The following is a 20,360-nucleotide window of genomic DNA, read 5'->3' as shown; positions in this document are numbered from 1 at the left end:
CTCTCTTTCTAAAACAGTGGTTTTCCAAGAATTGCTTTTGTCATCACATTTCCTTATCAATTTGGTTATCTTTGTGTTGTTGAAGCCTTGAGAGTAGAACATTCTTTTTTTGGCAGCAAGTTTGAGGGGAAGATTGATGGAGCAGTCAAACCACTTTTCAATGCATTTTGTTTGCTGTGAAGGAGAATAAATTATGGTCGAATAACATCAAATCATGACTGTCTTTTAGAGCAGGGGTCTCCAACCTTGGCAACTTTAAGACTTGTGGACTTCAAAGCAAAGCTGGCTGAGGAACTCTGGGAGTTGAAGTCCACAAGTTTTAAAGTTGCCAAGGTTGGAGACCCCTGTTTTAGAGGAACCTCTTAATATTTTTGAGGGAGTTGAAGTCCACAAGTCTTAAAATTGCCAAGGTTGGAGACCCCTGTTTTAGAGGAACCTCTTAATATTTTTGAGGGCACTTAGTAGTTTGAAAACCACTGCTTTAGTGGGGAAAAAATTAAGATATAATCATGCAGTAGAAATAGTCAGTCTGTTCTTGGAAGGTGTATGTACCATTCATTTATTACGACATTATGTATTTTTGTTTAATGAGAGGCTTAGTTAGTAAAGTTCATTCTTCCATGCGGTTTGAAAGCTCATGAATGAGAAAGTTGGATAATTATTCTTTCCTCCTCAAGGGAAGTATATAAAATATCAGCTCAAGAGATGAAGAAGGGAATTACATGAATAAAGCATTCAGATGGGATGAAACAGATTAGTTGGATAGCATAGCAATATTATAATAAGTGCAACAGACACAACAAAATACTTCTAATTTTATGTCACTTTTTATAAAGTTTTTTCTGTTCATACTAGAAAGTCACATTGCCTCTTTTTAAAACAATTAGTGCAACTACCATTCCTGCCTGAGTAACCTTTAGATTGACATTTGGCTCAGAAAGTTCATTCACCCTGCTTGAACTTGCTTCAAGATTCATTCCTGATGTCAATCCAGAGGTATATTACAGAGCTATCAGAAAGAGAGGTCAATGAAATTTTCTCCTCACAGTTGTGACCAAGTAACCAACATGGTTGGAATTAACACATATTATTCATAACGAAATTTCTGCTTGGTTGAAATCACGTTAAAAGAAGGTCTTGTTTTAATAAAACAAAATAAAAACGGCAGTTCCAAAATAGTAATGATTCCAACAATGGCTGCAAATATGCATGAGGAATACACTGATAAAAGAGAGGCATTGTTTTGTTTTCTAAACAGCAATTCTCCTTCTGCAACAAATACCAAAAACTGAAATCTTTTGCTACACCACTTAGCTTTGAAGACAGGTGTCACGGGCAAAATACAGGCAAAACTAAATTCCAAGTTGGAAAAGAATACTTACCACCTGCTCCGTAACCAGCACAAGAGGAAGGATCACAGTACCCTGGCTGTCCAGGTGTTCCCTGTGCCCCAGGTGGACCTGTGCGACCGGCTGTTCCTCTGGGACCAGGGGATCCTGAAGGCCCAGGAGTGCCAGTTCGACTCTCACCTGGAGGTCCTATGGGGTACAAGAAGCGACAGTAAGAATTTTACCTCTGCCCTATTGCAAAAGGTCAATCCCTCATTAATATTTAGGGCTAATAATGAAGTATCCAACCTTGGCAACATCAAGACTTGTGGACTTCAGCTCCCAGAATTCCCCAGCAGGCATGGCTGGCTGGGAAATTCTGGTCCACAAGAAAATTCTGGGAGTTGACGTCCACAAGCCAAGACTGGACACTTCTGATCTAAAGTTTAAACTGATGACAGAATTTTAAAATTTACTGTGCTTTTACAAGTTTCCTAGAGCAGGGGTCTCCAATCCTGGCAACTTTAAGACTTGTGGACTTCAACTCCCAAAATTCCTCAGCCGGCAAAGCTGAAGTCCACAAGTCTTAAAGTTGCCAAGGTTGGGGAGCCCTGTCCTAAAGCCAGAAAGATTGTCTGACATACACAATGAGTTGAAAAGTGAACAATTATGAATTGATTTTGAGAACAGGCACCTGCATTGTGCCAACCTTTTCAAATGTTAAATTGTACATACTATCAGTTAATTGTTTTCTGAGGTTTTCGCAGGTGTTTGTATGTAAGTCTTTGGTTATTCGGGTTTTCTCCCGCATAAAATTGGAGGTGTCTTGGCAACGTTTCAACGAAGTCTCATTCGTCATCTTCAGGCTGGTGTTTTCGGCTTCGTGCTCCTAGCACAAAACCCGAATAACCAAAGACCTACATATCAGTTAATTGTACATACATGTCAATTGTACATACAACCCAGGGGTGGGTTCTACTTACCTTTACTACTGGTTTGCAACGGGAGCGTGCAGATCACCCATGATGACTTCATGGCGGGTAGGCAGAACCTCCCACTGGTTTTACTACCGGTTCTATAGAACCGGACTGGACCGGGAGCAACCCACCACTGATACAACCAGTTCATGGGCAAATTAATAGTCCTTAACTCATTTGGGGCACATATATTCATGAAGAAATAAAAGTGGATGGAATGTGTGCCGAATTGCACATACAGCCATTCCTATGTATTCTGGAAATTTTAAAATGCAGAAATAATTCCTGATGCTGGAAGGCCAGAAAGGAATATCCAAATCGGTACATAATTTTTGGAAGAAAAAGGCTTAGCAAGAAATGCCCTTCCTGTAAAAAAATGAATAGCAGAAGCAACTGAACTTCCTTATCTAAAAAAAAAAAAATTGAGTTCTACAGTACATCTCATTTACCTGCTGGCCCTGGAGGACCTCGGGGGCCTTGGGTTCCGATACCTGGGTTACCTCGTTCTCCCTTTTCTCCTGGTGAGCCTGGTTTAAAGAAAAAGACAGAAATCAAAATAGATGTGGGGGTGGGGGAAAGATTTGATACGTGTTTCTCTCTGGGCATCTTTTACTAATTAAAAGGAAGGAAGGAAGGAAGCCAAGAAAAATGATTCTGGAAGCTATGCGACTATAAGCATCATGGAAAGTTGCTACACTAGAATTCTGCTGCAGTCCCTCTTGGATGGCATAGCGTTGCTAATTTGAGACATCGCTGACTCTTTTTGTCTTGGTCCATATGCAGAGAGTATAGGAGAAACAGTTAAAGGCACTGGGTATGGTTAGTCTACAGAAGAGGGCTCTTGAGAAAATAAGTTTTTCAATATCTGAAGGGTTCCAATAGAAGAGAATATATGTAGCTCAGGGCTGAACTTTGGAGTCCGTGGTACTCTCTGAGCTTGGTAATTCGCTTATAGTCATCTCATTACCCAACTAGGTATCATGCACATCATGGCTACCTGGGGAATTATGGGACTTGAAGTCCATTTATCTTAAAGTCAAGTTACCCCTTTCCCTTTCCCCTTGAACCCAAAGGCTTGTCTTTTCAGGCAGACTGTCAATAGTCTGACTAGTAAACCTCAAAAAGGACACACTCTTCTTTTTTTATATATATATGCCGCCCTTCTCCGGAGACTCAGGGCGGCTTACAATGCATTAAGCAATAGCCTTCATATTTTTGTATATTTTATACAAAGTCAGCTTATTGCCCCCACAAACCGAGTCCTCATTTTACCCACCTTAGAAAGGATGGAAGGCTGAGTCGACCTTGAGCCTGGTGAGAATTGAACTCGCAGTTATTGCAGGCAGCTGGATGTTAAATGCTGCCTTAGTAGGAGGCATTAGCCTCCTACACCACTCAGGCTCCATTCAGGCTCGCCACTCTTGGGAGCTTTGAATTCCCAAAAGCAAAAGTTTATTGGATACACCATTTTGGTACCGAAGAATCAAAACTAGCTCTGGTTTTCCTGCACAAATGCTTGTTTAGGCAAACAATACTTTCCCTTTCTCTCCACCCTCCCCACATTGTCCAATTACGAGGCCATCATTTTTTTATGGAAACAGTCCATCTCTTTCCCAAACACCTGCAGCCGTGACCTTGATGGTTGCCAGGCTCTCACGATCCATGCACACATTCTCAGCATTCTATTTCCCCCTTCCCTTCTCCCAGTTCATTGGCAAGTTGAAATGCTTTAAGGTTTGAAAGAAGCAAAGAGGTTCAATCTTGACATAGACTTTTTAAGACAGCACTTTAGCCCGTCTGCTTATTACGGACACTCAGATCTGAGTCGCCATCTTCTGTAAGCACTGCATTTTCAAAAGATTGCTGCTGGATTGGGCTGCCAGGAGCAAGATTTTCACATAAAAGTTGCACTGCAAAAAAGGGGGGGTGGAAACAAAACTTCTAACCTCTCACAATTTCCCTGCTCTGCCAGAAGCTCTACCTGAGTAGAAGTCTGACTGCCTCAAATGTCTTGTTGGCAGAAAGGAAGGGTGGATATATAGCAAAAGTAAATCCATATAAATACGTCCAGCCACCAGGCAGTATTCAGCAAAGTGAGGATGCTGAATTTTCCACATGTGAAGTTGGCAATTGTAAGAACTATGTTTTACTTCAAAGCTTCATAAACCTGAGCTGACTGATGGATCCCTTTCCATCATTTTTTTCCTCAGGTTTTCTGTTGCAGCCATTTCACTTCCTTTCATTTTGCACCGCATATGCATGCACAGAATCAAAGCTGGCATTTCAGCATCAGCGGCTTATAAAAAATAGCATTGTTAAAGAATCACTAGCTATTCTCCCCAAATACTTGGTGTGCACCCTTTGCTAATTGCAACGGCTGCATGACTTTCTAATGGCTGTGAAGTAACTGTATCAGTATTACCAATAGCACTTAGACTTATATACTGCTTTACAGCCCTCTCTAAGCGGTTTACAGAGTCGGCCTATTGCCCCCAACAATCTGGGTCCTCATTTTACCCACCTCGGAAGGATGGAAGGCTGAGTGAACCTTGAGCCTGGTGAGATTTGAAATGCCAAATTGCAGGCAGCCGGCAGTCAGCAGAAGTAGCCTGCAGTACTGCACTTTAACCACTGTGCTACTGTGGCTCATTACTTTTATTATTACTTTTTATTATTACTTATATCGAGGCTGAATTCAAAAGAAACTTCCTCAGCAGTGGAATTCTGAAAATATACTTGGATACAAATTGCCTCCCTCCCCTTGCAAAACCTGGATTTAAAAACCAGACAGAAGACGATACATTTTATTTTTTCAAATGGGCTTCCATATGGTGCTATCAGTTGAAGCATCGGTGCCAGCAGCAAAACCAGACATACTTATTTCCTGAATTATATTACAATGCCATTATGGGTCTTGCGTAGTTAGATCACCTCACATGCTCAGGACACACATACACACAAAAATTGGTCCTTGTTGCTTGACAGCAAAAAAAACAAAACAAAATCCCAGGCCTGGCCAGTCATTGCTAATTGCTTTCAAAGAAGTTGCTGCTGCTGGCCTGCTTTTCTAGTAAGGAATTATTTAAAAGCCCTTTTTAGAAATGGCCTCTCTTTATACCATATTTCCCCGAAAATAAGACCCTGTCTTATATTTTGGGGGAGGGCTTATTTTGGGGGGGAGCTTATTTTAGCGCATGCGCTCAAAAGCCCGATTGGGCTTATTATCAGGTGATGTCTTATTTTAGGGGAAACAAGGTAGCAATAGCAATAGCACTTAGACTTATATACTGCTTCATAGTACTTTACAGCCCTCTCTAAGAGGTTCACAGAGTCAGCCTCTTGCCCCCAAGAATCTGGGCCCTCATTTTACCCATCTGGGAAGGATGGAAGGCTGAGTCAACCTTGAGCCGGTGAGATTTGAACTGCCAAACTGCAGCCAAATTGCTGCCTGCAATACTGCACTCTAACCACTGCGCCACCTTGGCTTTCTTTGCTTGGATTGTTAATTTTTGTTTCCTGGAAATCAAGTTAATACTAACTGACCATAAGCTGGAAGGAGCTTCGGGCAGGTTGTTACTTTAGGGGTCTATTGTGCTCTGCTTCTCTAAGTCTCCTGTTCTCACTTCATTGTTATTTTCACTTTATTTATATCCCACCTTTATTATTTTTACAAATAACTCAAGGTGATGAACACACACGATACAGGTAGTCCTCGATTTACAAAAGTTCATTTAGTGACCATTTGAAGTTACAACGGCACTGAAAAAAAGCGACTTATGACCATTTTTCACACTTATCACTGTTGCAGCATCCCCATAGCCATGTGATCAAAATTCAGATGCTTCTCAACTGACTCATATTTATGACAGTTACACTGTCCTGGGGAATATGTGATCACCTTTTGGGTAATTCTGACAATGGGGAAGCCAAATTCACGGAACAGCCATGCTATTAGTTGAACAACTGCAATGATTCGCTTAACAACGGTGGCAAGAAAGGTCATAAAATGGGGCAAAACTCACTTAACAAATGTTTCACTTAGCAACACAAATTTTGGGTTCAATTGTGTTCGTAAGTTGAGGACTACCTGAACTTCTTCCTCCTCCCATTTTCCCCACAACAACAACAACCCTTTGAGGTAAACTGGGCTGAGAGATTGAAACTGGTCCAAAATCAGCCAGCTGATTTTTCATGCCTAAGGCTGGCTAGAACTCCCAGTTTTCCTGGAGCTTGGCTCAAAGTCACCTAGCCAGTTTTCATACCTAAGGTGGGGCTAGAACCAGTGATGGGATTCAGCTGGTTCGGGCCAGTTCAGTCGAACCAGTAGTTAAATTGCTGTCTGGCCTTGCCCCACAGCATCTCTTCCAGGAGACTCCATGCGCCCCATTTTGGCTCCCAGGTAAGTGCAGGGAGGCCTACTAGGCCCAAAACGGGGCATGGGGGTGCAGTGTGCCACCCACACAGCCTGTTTTCGCTCCCAGGAGGCTACAGAGAGGCCGACTAGGCCCAAAATAGGGTGCGGAGGGAGTGCCGCGTGGCCCTCCCCCATGATCCGTTTTCACTCCCAGGAGGCTGCAGGGAGGCCTACTAGGCCCAAAATGTGGGGGGGGGCACATCCCCCCCGCAGCCATTTTTGCTCCCAGGAGGGTGCAGGAGTCTGCGTGCTGCCTGTCACACCTCCTGGCCATGCCCACCAAGGCCACGCCCACCCAGCTGGTCATTAGGGCAGAGAACCGATTATTAAATTATTTGAATCCCACCAGTGGCTAGAACTCCCAGTCTCCTGGCTTCTAGCCTGGTGCCTTAACCACTAGACCAAACTGATTCTCTCCCCCTGCCACCAGAAAAATCTGCTTTTTTTTCCCCAGGTAAAAGAAGAAAACTAGGAAGAACATAGCAAGAAAAGCAATGGGAGGAAGAAAGTTAGAAGAGACATAAATATAATAACTACCGTCTAGATAGCAACTTCCTGAACCACTGCTGAGGTGGCACAGTGGTTAGAGTGCAGTACTACAGGCTACTTCTGCTGCCTGCCAGCTACCTGCAATTTGGCAGTTCAAATCTCACCAGGCTCAAGGTTGACTCAGCCTTCCATCCTTCCGAGGTGGGTAAAATGAGGACCCAAATTGTTGGGGGCAATATGGTGATTCTATAAACCACTTAGAGAGGGCTGTAAAGCGGTATATAAGGCTAAGTGCTATTGCTATTGCTCTAATGGGCTATCCCACTCCTCAAACCCCTCACCACAAGGGATTTTAAGTATCCAGGGACAGATGCTTGAAATTAAATGTGGGTCTCTGATAAATGGGAAGTTACAATTTGGCCTTTTCCTCCATGTTTTGCCATATCCACGTGGCTAACCCAAGAGAGATGAACAAGTTGGGAATAAAAGCTGAATCCATCGTAGGCTTTGGTAGAATAAACTCTGAAAAGGCTGCAGGGCTGAATTCCAATTCAAGGGTGAGCCAAACTGTACTTAAATTGAAATCATAATGTTTCCATGAATTGTTGGCTTAAAAGCTAATCCAACTGGCTTGTAGGTCGCAACCTCCAGAGTTCTCCTCTGGCCAGAAGCTAAGGCTGATGCTGAATATTTAGCATTGTTTCAGAGAGAAGACATAGTCAGGTGGTTTGGCATAAGATTAATAAAGCAATTAAAAGAAAATCAATCATCAAGCCAAGATCCTAGGCTAGTTTCCCAGGCTTTTTTTTTTTTTTTTTGGAAAGACATAATTGTATTCAGGCTTAAAGGAAACCTGAAGTCATGGTTTTCCATTGCAATTTACGATTCAAAGGACACACTGAAATTCTGAAGAGTAAGGGTGGGAGCAGCTGGACTAAATTAACATCCTTCCAAAAATTGAAAAAAAGTATTTAATACATGTGGAAAAGAAATAATTATCTTGGCTTTCTTCCTTTGGCCCGGTGCTGTTGAAAATAATGTGAGGGATACTAGCAACATTCACACAATGTGGCTGTGTCAGCTATTCTCCGGGGTAAACCTCTGAAATCCACATCCTGGTTGTGGAAATGCCCAAGTCAAACAGGGAGTGTTCATGTTATTTATTTATTTGATTGCTTATTTATTTCCTTACTTGTTAGCCAATTCATCTTCAACTCTGGGCAAAGTTAACATAGAAGGCAGGAGGGGGAGGGGGAGGGGGAGGAGGAGGAGGAGGAGGAGGAGGAGGAGGAGGAAGAAGAAGAAGAAGAAGAAGAAGAAGAAGAAGAAGAAGAAGAAGAAGAAGAAGAAGAAGAAGAAGAAGAAGAAGAAGAAGAAGAAGAAGAAGATGATGATTGTAGTAAGAGAAAACAATGAATGCTATAAATGTTCAGAATCAAACATTTGGAACCAATCTCACAGTGGACACACGCTCTGCTTTAACCCAAATTTTCAATCATATTTTATTTTCTATTAATCTTGTAATTCTGGTCATCTGGCAGAAGATAGATCTGAGTCATTTAGCAGGAAACTAGCATTTTCCCCTATGAAAACAGTACAAGCCATCTTGAAAGCAAGCATCCCAATCTGTCTATGTGAGAAACCTACAGGAGGGCAACAGCTGTCCTCTTCAAGACCCCTTCCTCATATCTGGCCATTAGGTTTTATGCCTCTCTAATCATTTCTCTTGGGGGGGGGGATGATTCCCAAAACTTTATTTTGGGATACACGAAATAAATACTTTATTGGATACACGATTTTGGTACTGAAGAATCAAAACCAGCTCTGGATTTCCTGCACAAATGCTTGCCTAGTTAAACAATGGCTTCCCTTTCTTCCCACCCCTAAGTGATCACATTGTCCAATTATGAGACGTCCTTTTGTTATGGGAACAGTCCACCTCCTGCTCAAGCACCTGCAGTGGTGACCTTGATAGTTTCCAGGCTCTCATGCTCTGTGGCATAACTTCTCAACATTCCATTCCACCCTTCCCTCCACCCAGTTTATTGGCAAGTTGAAAAAGGATAGGGTTTGAAAGAAGCAAAGCTGTTCAATCTCAACCAGAACATTGACCTCATGGAAGGTGTTTTACACTATCACTATATCTGTTTGATATTGTGATGAAGATGCTGGACCAGAAACTAGGAGACGTTCAGTTCTAGTTCATCTTTGAGCATGAAAATCAACTGGGTGACTTTGGGCCAGTCTCCTGGTTTCTACGCCAGCACCTTCATCGCTACACTAACCTGGCCTTTCTTCTAGTCCTGTGATGGCGAACCTATGGCATGCATGCCACAGGTTGCACGTGGAGTCATATCTGTGGGCACACGAGCGTTGCCCTAGCTCAGCTCCAGTGTGCATGTGTGCGCCGGCCAGCTGATTTTCGAGCCTTTTGGGCCCACCGGAAGTCGGGAAATGGGCCATTTCTGGCCTCCGGACGGCCTCCAGGGGGGGTGGGGAAGGCCGTTTTTGCCCTCCCCAGGCTCCTAGAAAGCCTCTGGAGCCTGGGGAAGGCAAAAAATGGGCCTACCATGCCCACCGTGCCATCGCGTGCCAAAAGCAGGGGGAGCGTGTGGGGGTCATGTGTGCATGCATGGGGGCGGGGTGCATTGAATTATGGGTGTGGGCATATGCGCACTCGACACCCCCACACACTCCCCCCCCCAGGCTTTTGGCATGCAAGGGCAAAAAGGTTAGCCATCACTGCTCTAGTCTCAAGGACAAAGGAGAATTGCATCACTGAAAATTGGAGAAGAGCCTTTGTTTGACTCTCCTGGTTTTAGTATTTATGATTAATGTGTGAAATATTCACTCCTCAGCTCTCTGGTGGGATAACTGGAAAGCGAATTCTAGCACATAGAAACCACAGCATAATTAATGCTGTTTCTGCTCCGTGTTCAAGGTGCCAACAAATAGTTATGCTGTTATGCCAATGTTGTTTGAACTCATCATGCCCATGGCACGCAAACAGTGTTTCCCGCTCAGCTTTTATTTTTACTGTGGATTTCTTCCCTAAAACAAGAATTGGCATTTTTCATGAAATAATTTCAACAAGAAGAGATGTTAAGTGCACAAAGCAAGCAAAAGTAGAGTGAAGATTTCATTAGCAGAAAGAAATTGTGGATTTTTTTTCCTCTCCTTCTTTACTGATTTTATACAGTCTGTTATCTCGTTGACACCAAATTGGGGAAAGTCTAATTTGGAGTAAAACTGAAAACAAATGAAACGGTGGCAGTTTAAAAGAAGCTCTCATTACAACTGTTTTCATTGTTTGTGGAGCTGATTTTTTAAAAAAATTATAGTGATTTTACTTTGACTTAAGGGTGCAGGTAGCATCTGGAAGATTAAAGGATAAATGGCTAAATCAAATTCCCATGAATTTGATTTATCCGGATATAACACCATTCCTAGAACAATTTAACCAACAGCCAAATCTTCAACTCTTAACCAGCTGCATAGTTTGTTATATTTTCATCAGTACTTTTGGTTGCCTTCTCAATTTACTGATTCAGAGGCCAAGAAATTTCCCTAAAGCATACATATTTAGTCAAGAGAAAAATCTCTCATCTATTTTGAAATTTATGACCTACGCACTCATTCCATTCCGATTCCTAAATAGCTTACAGAAGATTGTTAGACATAAGACTCATTCATATAGTCCTCAATTTACAAACATTTATTTAGAATATAGAATAAGAGAGCTGGAAGGGACCTTGTAGATCATCTAGTCCAACCCCCTGCTCAAGCAGGAGACCATCTTTAGAGTCATGTGATCAAAATTTGGGGTCAAAACCAGCCTGTATTTACAATGGTTACAGCATTCTGAGGTCACATGATCACCATTTACAAACTTCCAAGCCAGCTTTCAACAAGCAAAATCAATAGCCAGACTCACTTAATAACCATGTGATTAACTCCTGCACTGATTCGCTTAACAACCATGGCAAAAAAGTTGTAAAATTGGGGCCAGACTCACTGAACAACTGCTTTGCTAAGCAACAGAAATACTGGTCACTGTTGCAATCATACTTGAAGGACTATCTGTAAGTTTTTGTTTACAACACATTTGAGAAATCTAACAAGGAAGCTTGGACGGAATGAATGTTTTTGCTATTTACCATCAGAATGAAAAGATAAAACTCTTTGGAGAATAACTTTATGCTTGGGAAAGTTTAAAGCCGCCAAAAAAAAAAAAAAAGCGTGTGAGAAAAGAATAGAGATCTTGCTAGATACTGATAACATAAATATGACCTTAGAACAGGGATGTCGAAGTCAAGGCCCTGGAGCCGGAGCCGGCCTGCAGGGTCCTTAGATCCGGCCTGCGGGGCCACCCTGGAAATAGTAAAGGATCGTCCTACGATGTCTCTGCCAGCAAAAACAGAACTCGGAAGGCCCATACACAGCCCTCCAGAGCTCTGTTTTCGCTGGCAGAGGGTTGTAGGAGGCCATTGCAGCCGAAAACGGAGCTCGGGAGCCCGTTTTCTCTGGCATAGTGCTCGGGCCCTCACAGGCGCGAGTGACGTTGAGCTGGCCACACCCACTCTGGCCACACCCACACACACCCAAAGTCAAACACAACCATGATGCAGCCCTCAATGAAATTGAGTTTGACACCCCTGCCTTAGAACATCTCAGAGAAGCAGTCACTGACAAACAATCCTGGTGAAATGACATCCATCAGATAGAATAATAGAATAACAGAGTTGGAAGGGTCCTTGGAGGTCTTCTAGTCCAACCCGCTGCTCAAGCAGGAGACCCTTGGTGGCGCAGCAGACTAAAATGCTGTTAAGTAGCACCAGCTGCCTGCAATTACTGCAAGTTCAAATCTCACCAGGCTCAAGGTTGACTCAGCCTTCCATCCTTTCGAGGTAGGTAAAATGAGGACCCGGATTGTGGGGGCAATAAGCTGTATAAAAAAGAACACCTGCTTAGGGTGGGGGGCGAAAGCTATTGCTTAATGCATTGTAAGCCGCCCTGAGTCTCCGGAGAAGGGCAGCATATAAATCGAACCAATAAATAAATAAATAAATAAATAAATTTCTGACAGATGGCAGTCCAGTCTCTTCTTGAAAGTTTCCAGTGAGGAAGCTCCCACAACTTCCAAAAGCAACTTCTGTTCCATTGATTGATTGTTCTGTCAGAAAATTTCTCCTTATTTCTACGTTGAATCTCTCCAAAGTGATTGAACAACAATATTCAGGACCTTGATTCTTTACTAATGCATGTATATGGACACATGAAATAAATAGTTTTGAGATTAAGTCATTTTCCTGTGTCTTTTTCCTCATAGGGCTATTAGTGTCAACTCTTTATTTATGTGTTAATAGGACTGCTTTATTCAGTCACAAAACCCCCTTTTAACCACCCTGTAATCCTTTTGTTCGGGGTGGAGTCGGGGCGACTGTATAGAGCTGAGCGTTTCCTGGCCGGATGCCCTTCCTGATGCCTACATGAAATTCGCAGCAGATATTGTTTTCTTTGCGTCCTAGGAGAGAAACCTCTGCCAGGGCTAGGATTGAACTCTCAGCCTTCCAAGTGGGAGGTCAGCATCTTTACCACTAGGCCACCATGCTGCTCAGTCACAAAAATGTTGCAGGTTTATTGAACAAGACTCCACCTTCTGAAATCTCAAACGCATAGGCGGCTTTGCAAAAGTTTCAAATAAATTACAATTATTAATGTGACCGAAAATGGTTGAATGTCTAGGTAATTAAACAGGAATTCAATGTAATTTTGTTGTTGTTGTGAATCCATCTTCTTTGCATAACTTTGTTAAGAACAGCACTTAGTTCACTCACCAAAGCCAAATAGTGTCTTTGGCTTGAAACTGAAATTAATCATGAAGGAGATATCTGTTTGCAATTCTTTCTGATACTCATTTCCTTATTCCCACATAAACTAATGACCTACTGGAAAAGATGGAGGTAGTTTCCATGCTGTCCAAGTTGATTGTAATGTGTGGAAAGATAGAAACCTTATGGTAACAGATGTTAGTCTTCCAGATACCGTATTTTTCAAAGTATAAGACGCTCCGGACTATAAGACACACCTACCCTTTTTGGTGAGGAAAACAAGAAAAAGAAATCTGCCTCTGTGTCTGCCTCCCAGCAATTTTGCCTCCTTGCAGCAAACAGCAAATAGCCTGCTTTACTTTCATTTTCACTTTCAGCATAGCTTGATTAGCACAAGAAAAAAAAATCTGCTCCGAGCAATTTACCTCCTTGCAGCAAGCACCAGAGGCACGCGCAGCAATAGTCTATGGCAATTCCTGCAGCCTGAAACAGCTGAGAATCGGGAGGCCGATCCAACGGACAATCAACTTGTCCTAATCAGGCTGTGCTGAAGCTGAAATGGGCTGTTTCTTCTTGCTGCTTGCTGTAAGGAGGTAAATTGCTGGGAGGCAGAGGCCAAAAGGTGGGGGCCAGTGAGTGGCCGGGGCTACATTCAGTGTATAAGACGCACCTAAATTTTCACCCCCTTTTAGGGGGGGAAAAGGTGTGTTTTATACTCCGAAAAATACGGTACATTGCCATAAAATCTCTGTGAACACTCAAATGAAATTACAAAATATAGCTTGTCGTGTATCTGCACTAGAAGATTCTCTTCTTGTTTATTAGAAATTTGGACCTCAAATTGATGAGCTACATCTGGCCAGCAAATCCTCCCCACTTACTAACATAATCAGGAACCTTTCTGGATCTGTCAGTACAGTATTCAGACACAGGTTATAATGAAGATTTCACAGTTCAAGGCTTTAATCTAAATCTTGCTATTCGGTAATCTGCCGAAACACTGAAATTCTGATGAATTGAGAATATGGAAGCCATGGACATTCCGTTAAGGACATTCTTAAAGTGAATTTGAAATATCAGTTTGATGGGACGTCTGTATCCATTAAGGCAAAGACATTGATAGGCGATGAAGTGGTGTTGAAGTGGATGAAATATCCAGAGAATCATATTCATCTTAATGTTTCATTATCAGGTATATCCAATCACATTTTGAAACAGCTAATGTAAGATTGCTTCAGTTGCAGCCAACTCTCAAACCTTCATTGTACTATTGGTAATTGGCAACATTTTCAAAAGTGGTTTTCCATTGTCTTCTTCCTAGGGCTGAGAGAAAAAAACTGGCCCCATCACTCAGCTGGCTTTCATGTCTAAAGTAAGACTGAAATTCAGGTTTCTGTACTACGAGTCCAGTATCTAATCACTAGATCCAACGGGCTTTCTTGGACCAGAGTAGACTTCTATTAAATGTCCCCATAATCACATGTGGAGGATGCGGTGGCTCAGTGGCTAAGACGTTGTGCTTGTCTATCAAAAAGTCAGCAGTTCAGCGGTTCGAATCCCTAGAGCCGCATAACGGGGTGAGCTCCCGTTACTTGTCCCAGCTTCTGCCAACTTAGCAGTTCGAAAGCACGTAAAAAAGGCAAGTAGAAAAATAGGGACCACCTTTGGTGGGAAGGTAACAGTGTTCCATGCACCTTTGACATTTAGTCATGCCGGCCACATGACCACGGAGACGTCTTCGGACAGTGCTGGCTCTTTGGCTTTGAAACAGAGATGAGCACTGCCCCCTAGAGTCAGAAACAACTAGCACATACGTGCGAGGGGAACCTTTACCTTTAATCACATGTGGAAGTGAAAAAATATGCATATGGTTGATCTTCTAATTGTTGCCATTCCTAAAGCCTTGCTAAGTTTCATTTTCTCCAAATATCTCCACTTAAGCTTTGTGAAACTTCAAGATATCTATTGTTCAAAAAAACAGATGTTGCAAACAGTCCCATCCTCTTGCTCCAAATCATTGTTTACCTGGAGTTTTGGAAACCATCCCAACATAGCAACCAAGAGATAGATCAAACTCTAATTCTGTTGCCATAGTGGCAGAAGAGCCCTGGTGGCGCTGTGATTAGAAGGCGGTATTGCAGGCAAACTCTGCCCATAGTCTGTAGTTCGATCCTGACAGGGTACAAGGTTCATTCAATCTTCCATCCTTCCAAGGTCAATAAAATGAGGTGCCAGGTTGTTTTGGGAGCAATATGCTGATATTGAAAACCGCTCAGAGAGTGCTGTAAAGCACTATTGGGAGGTATATAAATCCAAGTGCTATTGCTATGGTGGTAGCAGAGTGGTAGCCCAGATTTCTGCGACCCAAATCTGGTAGCCTGAGTCTACTAATCCATTGTTATAAAAACAAACAAGTAACAGATTGTCCTGCCAAGCGGATCATCCTCTTTGTCAACACAGCTGGCTACAAAATTCTCACCACTGTCGGCAGTTCCAACTGAGAAATTAAATTCTACCAAAATGCTTTCCTTTTTTTTTTTTTTTTCATCTTTTAAAATAATTTTGCTGACAAATTCTGAACAGGAGAACTTCAATGCCGTGTTCTTCTACTTTATTTATTGCAAACTTAACTTTCCAGTGTGTTCCGTGAAAACATACCAACTTGGCATTGGTTATTTGGGAAATGCTACCACTGGCGAAGTCGCTATTTTTCTTCTTTGCCATTCATCTCTTTCATTCTGGTGTCAGATCTTTCAGGCTTCACTATATGTATATAAATTACGCATAGAATGCCACTTTAGACCCTCTTCTTGTTGCTTTAGTCTCCCCATTTTAACTTTCAGCCTCTTTCTGGTTTCCAATTTCCCATGTCCCTTCGTACCTCAACCCCTTTTCTTCCTCGGGCCGCCAAACAAAAACGCTCTTTGAACTTCTTTTCCCATAGAAACCTAAATCTTCCCTCTTCTTACTTTGGGGGGTCTTGGAGGGTGCTGAAAGGTTTCCTCATCAGGACCAATTCTGTGACATCAAATCCCATGGATACCAGATGAGAGGCTTAATACATTAAGTGAAGGGGAAAAAATAACCAAACAATGCAATTCCCAGACCTTCTACATTTGCATCTTAATTGGCTTGGGCTGCTGAATTATACATACGCTTACATGTGGGGTGGGGTGCGTGCTTTTTTGTGTGTTTGTGTGTTTGTGTGCAGGTATGTAAAAGATTCACTTCAGAGTAGATTTAGAACATAGAATAACAGAGTTGAAGGGACCTTGTAGGTCATCTAGTCCAACCCCATGCCCAAGCAGGAGACCCTACACCATTTCTGACAGATGGCAGTCCAATCTCTTCTTGAAAGCTTCCAGGGATGACGCTCCCACAACTTTTGAAGGCGAGCTGCTCCACTGGTTGATGGTCATCACTGTCAGAAAACTTCACCTTATTTCTAGGTTGAATCTCTCCTTCATCAGTTTCCACCCATTATTCCATTTATGTGATAGGATGCTATCAATTTCATGTCTATGGAGATTCTCAGTTATCCAGTCATGGTGGTCTCAAAGTTTCTTTTTCAAAAGGCAACTGGATTTTCTTTGTTTTTCTTTGAAGATTTTTCGCTTCTCATCCAGTTGAAGAAGCTTCTTGGATGAGAAGCGAAATGTCTTCAAGGAAAAACAAAGAAAGTCCAGTTGCCTTTTAAAAAGCGCCTTTAGGATGGCTATCAACTTCAATTATTTCTAAAATAGCAGGCTATTCATACGCACATGCAAACCAATCTGATCCCCAGATTTATTCATTATATCCCATTTTCAAATTAAAGCAGTAACCTGGCTCACATCCTATTTGACTGTTGCTTGTATAAGGGGGTGAGAGACAAGTGCCTTGGTCCATACACCAAACAAATGACCTATTGCGATCCCCATATCAAAACAACTTACTTTATGTGCAACTAGAACATTAACATAGCACAATACTTAAACAAAATGGTTCAGTTGAGATTTGCATACATGGGATTGATTGGGGTAGATTGTAAGGGCGACACCGAAATATAATTTTATGTCATTTTATTCTATTTTATATATTTATGCATTAAATTATATTGTATCTTATCCTATAACTATTGTATTTTACCCTACTCTTATTTTAAATTGTTTGTATAAGATTTTATTGGCGATATGTGTTTGCACCTCGTGCTTTGATATGGCCTATAGGCTAATCAAAGCTATCATTTTAAATCGTATTTTATTCCAATTTCATTTTAAATCGTATTTTATCCAATTCCATTTTAAATTGTTTTTATCAGATTTTAGTAATAATTTCTGCCTGGAACTCTGCAGGGCCCAAGGGCTAATAAAATATATATATATATATTAAAGCAGTAGCAGCTTTCAATTGTTTGCTGCTCCTTCCTCAACTCTTATTTTTATGAATCCTTCATCTCTTTCATAATGGCAGCTTCCTCCCTCTTTTTTACCTTCATTACAGAGCTTTGATCACAAAATTGCCGCTGACTTTTTCGATCACCCTATCTCTGCGTCCCTTCAACTTATTTATGGTAATTTGTAGAGAAGCAGTCTTGAAAAGGTTTTATGAAATGATGGAGCACATTTTTTTCTAGTACTCCAGAGAGTAGGAACAATGAGCTAAAATGACAATAGACAAGAGTCTGAGTCAATAGTATGAAGAATTGGTAGAAAGGTTAGTAATGGGAAAGTCTAGTAGAATAGATTTCTGATATCACTAAAAATTGTAAATTATTTCATACATTCCTTGTAATCTTCTAACCCAAGGAACAAATATTACTTATACATGCCCAGAACAAATTTCCATTCAGAATAAAGATCAATGGAAAGAGAAGACGTCTGGTGGAAAATATTTGTGCCTGAAATAATCTTTTTTATACATTAAAGTCCATTTATTTCGCAGTGAATTATTTAGTTATTTTGGTTCCTGGACTTCAAGTATTTCCAGTATGTAATTTGGATATATGTGGACTAGGCCATGCCAAAAAAAACAACAACAACAAAAAAAAGCAAGATCTATATGTCAAAAATAATTCTGGTAGTCCCTCATTCAGTCAGCAGGTTACCAAATCTATCAACAACAGAGATAACTGATGGTTCCCACAGATCATCAGTTCTTCTGTCATTTGAGAGTTCATAAAGAGAAGACAACTGATAGGCTCCAGATGGGCAAAACTTAGACTATCAGGACTGAAGACAGATGAAAGTGAACAGAGTCATCCTAGTTGAAGTTGAGCACAATACCTACCAAGGCACAATTTTCACATTTGAGATGGAAATTCTATTTCATGGAAGAGAGAGCTTCACATAGAAGCTCTTCTTAATAGGACTACTCTAATAATACATTTGGACATTTCCAAAAACATCAGACAATCGTAAGCTGTCTTTGGTGGCCTTTGGACAAGCTCCAGCTTTATATGTCTTAGTCACCCACTTACCTCTTTCTCCTGGTGTTCCAGGTTGGCCAGGATTGCCAGGGAAACCTGGGCTTCCTGAAGATCCTTGCTCTCCCTGTGGTCCAGGTAAGCCTTGCCGTCCTGGTTCACCAGGGGGACCTGGGATAGTCCGTGTTGAGATTGAGTTGCTCGGAATCTGATTTAAGATGGAGTTGTATCTATCCAGGTGAGCTGCCATGCAGATAAATACAGAGAACATAAGCTTCATGTATAGGCTGTACACCGCCCTGAGTCCTTCGGGAGAAGGGCGGTATAGAAATAAAATTATTACTATTATTATTATTATTATTATTATTATTATTATTATTATTATTATTATTATTATTATTATTATTATTATTATATTATTATTATTATTATTATATTATTATTATTATTATTCATCTAAGAACTCTATCCTGATTGAGTTTTATGTTAATAAGGATAAGTGGGCATCGATTTGAGTTATGAGTTGGGTCTGGCCCAATAAATTACACAGAAATGTATTTTTTTTTAAAAAAATTGCACAAATACATCTAGCAGTTAAAACCAGTGATGAAATCCAAATATTTTTACTACCGGTTCTGTGGGCGTGGCTTGGTGGGTGTGGTGTTGCTTGGTGGGCGTGGCAGGGGAAGGATACTGCAAAATCTCCATTCCCACCCCACTCCAGGGGAAGGATACTGCAAAATCCCCATTCCCTCCCCACTCCTGGGGGAAGGATATTGCAAAATCTCCATTCCCACCCCACTCTGGGGCCAGCCAGAGGTGGTATTTGCCGGTTCTCCGAACTGCTCAAAATTTCCCCTACCGGTTCTCCTGAACCTGTCAGAACCTGCTGGATTTCACCCCTGGTTAAAATCTACAAATCATTAGAACAATGATAGTACAACATTTCTTGTACTCACACTGGATAAGCTGTTCACACACCTGACGAGCTACTGCCCGTACCATTGCTTGGGACTGAAGATCTCCCTATACGTTGAGGATATAGTGATACATCAGTTCCCATAACTTGCATAAAATACAGATGTTCCTCACATACAATCCATCTTCACTAACTTGACCTCTTCCAAATGTGTTGAGTATGCAATTCTTTGAACTTTCAATCCCCATGTGGCTTCCTGGGAATCCCAACTCATCTGGAGGGGACTAAACTGGGAAAAGGTTGGGATGTCTTGGCAGCACAGCCTATGGTGTCTACTCACAAGGCCCACAAGGATTTACTCCTACATAAACACGCACAGGACTGCCACCTACAGATCCTGGAAAAAGAACAACCCACCTCCCAAAGTAGTACTTTATTCTAAAAATAAAGAAGCTGTCCTCAAGATATGTGATTAAGGCACTTACACGTTCACCTTTCTCGCCTTTTACTCCAGGAAGTCCCTGGGTTTGAGGGAAGCACAAAATGTAATGTAAATAAGCACAACATGTAATGTAAATAAGTTCCACACTCCTTTGTAATTCACTGGCTTTTATAAATGTGGCGACATGTAAGCCGTGTGTTTTCAATCCCACAGCAGCCATAGTTATTTAAGAAAGATGGGATTGTACTTCCCAACACACTTCGAAGATGACTGCAAAATTTAGCAAAATTACTTATGGTATGGTATCTTTGTGATGAGGTGCGATATGCTCGTGAAGAGCTTTTGGCCATCTAGATATTGGCTGATATTTGGGTTAGAAGGAAAATATCTGTGTATATTATAAGTATAAGAGCCGTGGTGGCACAGTGGTTAGAATGCAGTATTGCAGGCTAATACTGCCAACTGCAGTTCGATTCTCACCGGCTCAGGTTTGGTTCAGCCTTCCATATTTCTGAGGTCAGTAAAATGAGGACCCAGATTATTGGGGGCAATAGGC

At 41.6% G+C, this 20,360-nt stretch overlaps 1 protein-coding gene across 2 annotated transcripts in view; it reads right to left on the bottom strand.

Annotated features, from left to right (window-relative positions):
* The window catches only part of COL14A1 (collagen type XIV alpha 1 chain), a 151,470-nt gene that overhangs the window by 3,078 nt on the left and 128,032 nt on the right, over positions 1-20,360 (bottom strand). For both annotated transcript variants that reach the window (XM_034422237.2, XM_034422236.2), the window contains exons 43-47: positions 19,848-19,883; positions 19,403-19,469; positions 18,498-18,686; positions 2,755-2,832; positions 1,383-1,538 (exon numbers count right to left, since the gene is read on the bottom strand). In XM_034422237.2, the coding sequence (XP_034278128.2) occupies positions 1,383-1,538; positions 2,755-2,832; positions 18,498-18,686; positions 19,403-19,469; positions 19,848-19,883 (526 nt within the window). The remainder of the gene's footprint in view (positions 1-1,382; positions 1,539-2,754; positions 2,833-18,497; positions 18,687-19,402; positions 19,470-19,847; positions 19,884-20,360) is intronic.

Source organism: Pantherophis guttatus, chromosome 3 (genome assembly GCF_059756535.1).
Source record: "Pantherophis guttatus breed Tessera chromosome 3, ASM5975653v1, whole genome shotgun sequence".
NCBI classification, from domain to species: domain Eukaryota; kingdom Metazoa; phylum Chordata; class Lepidosauria; order Squamata; family Colubridae; genus Pantherophis; species Pantherophis guttatus.
Note: the sequence above shows the minus strand (reverse complement) of the source record. Positions and strands in the feature narration are given on the sequence as shown.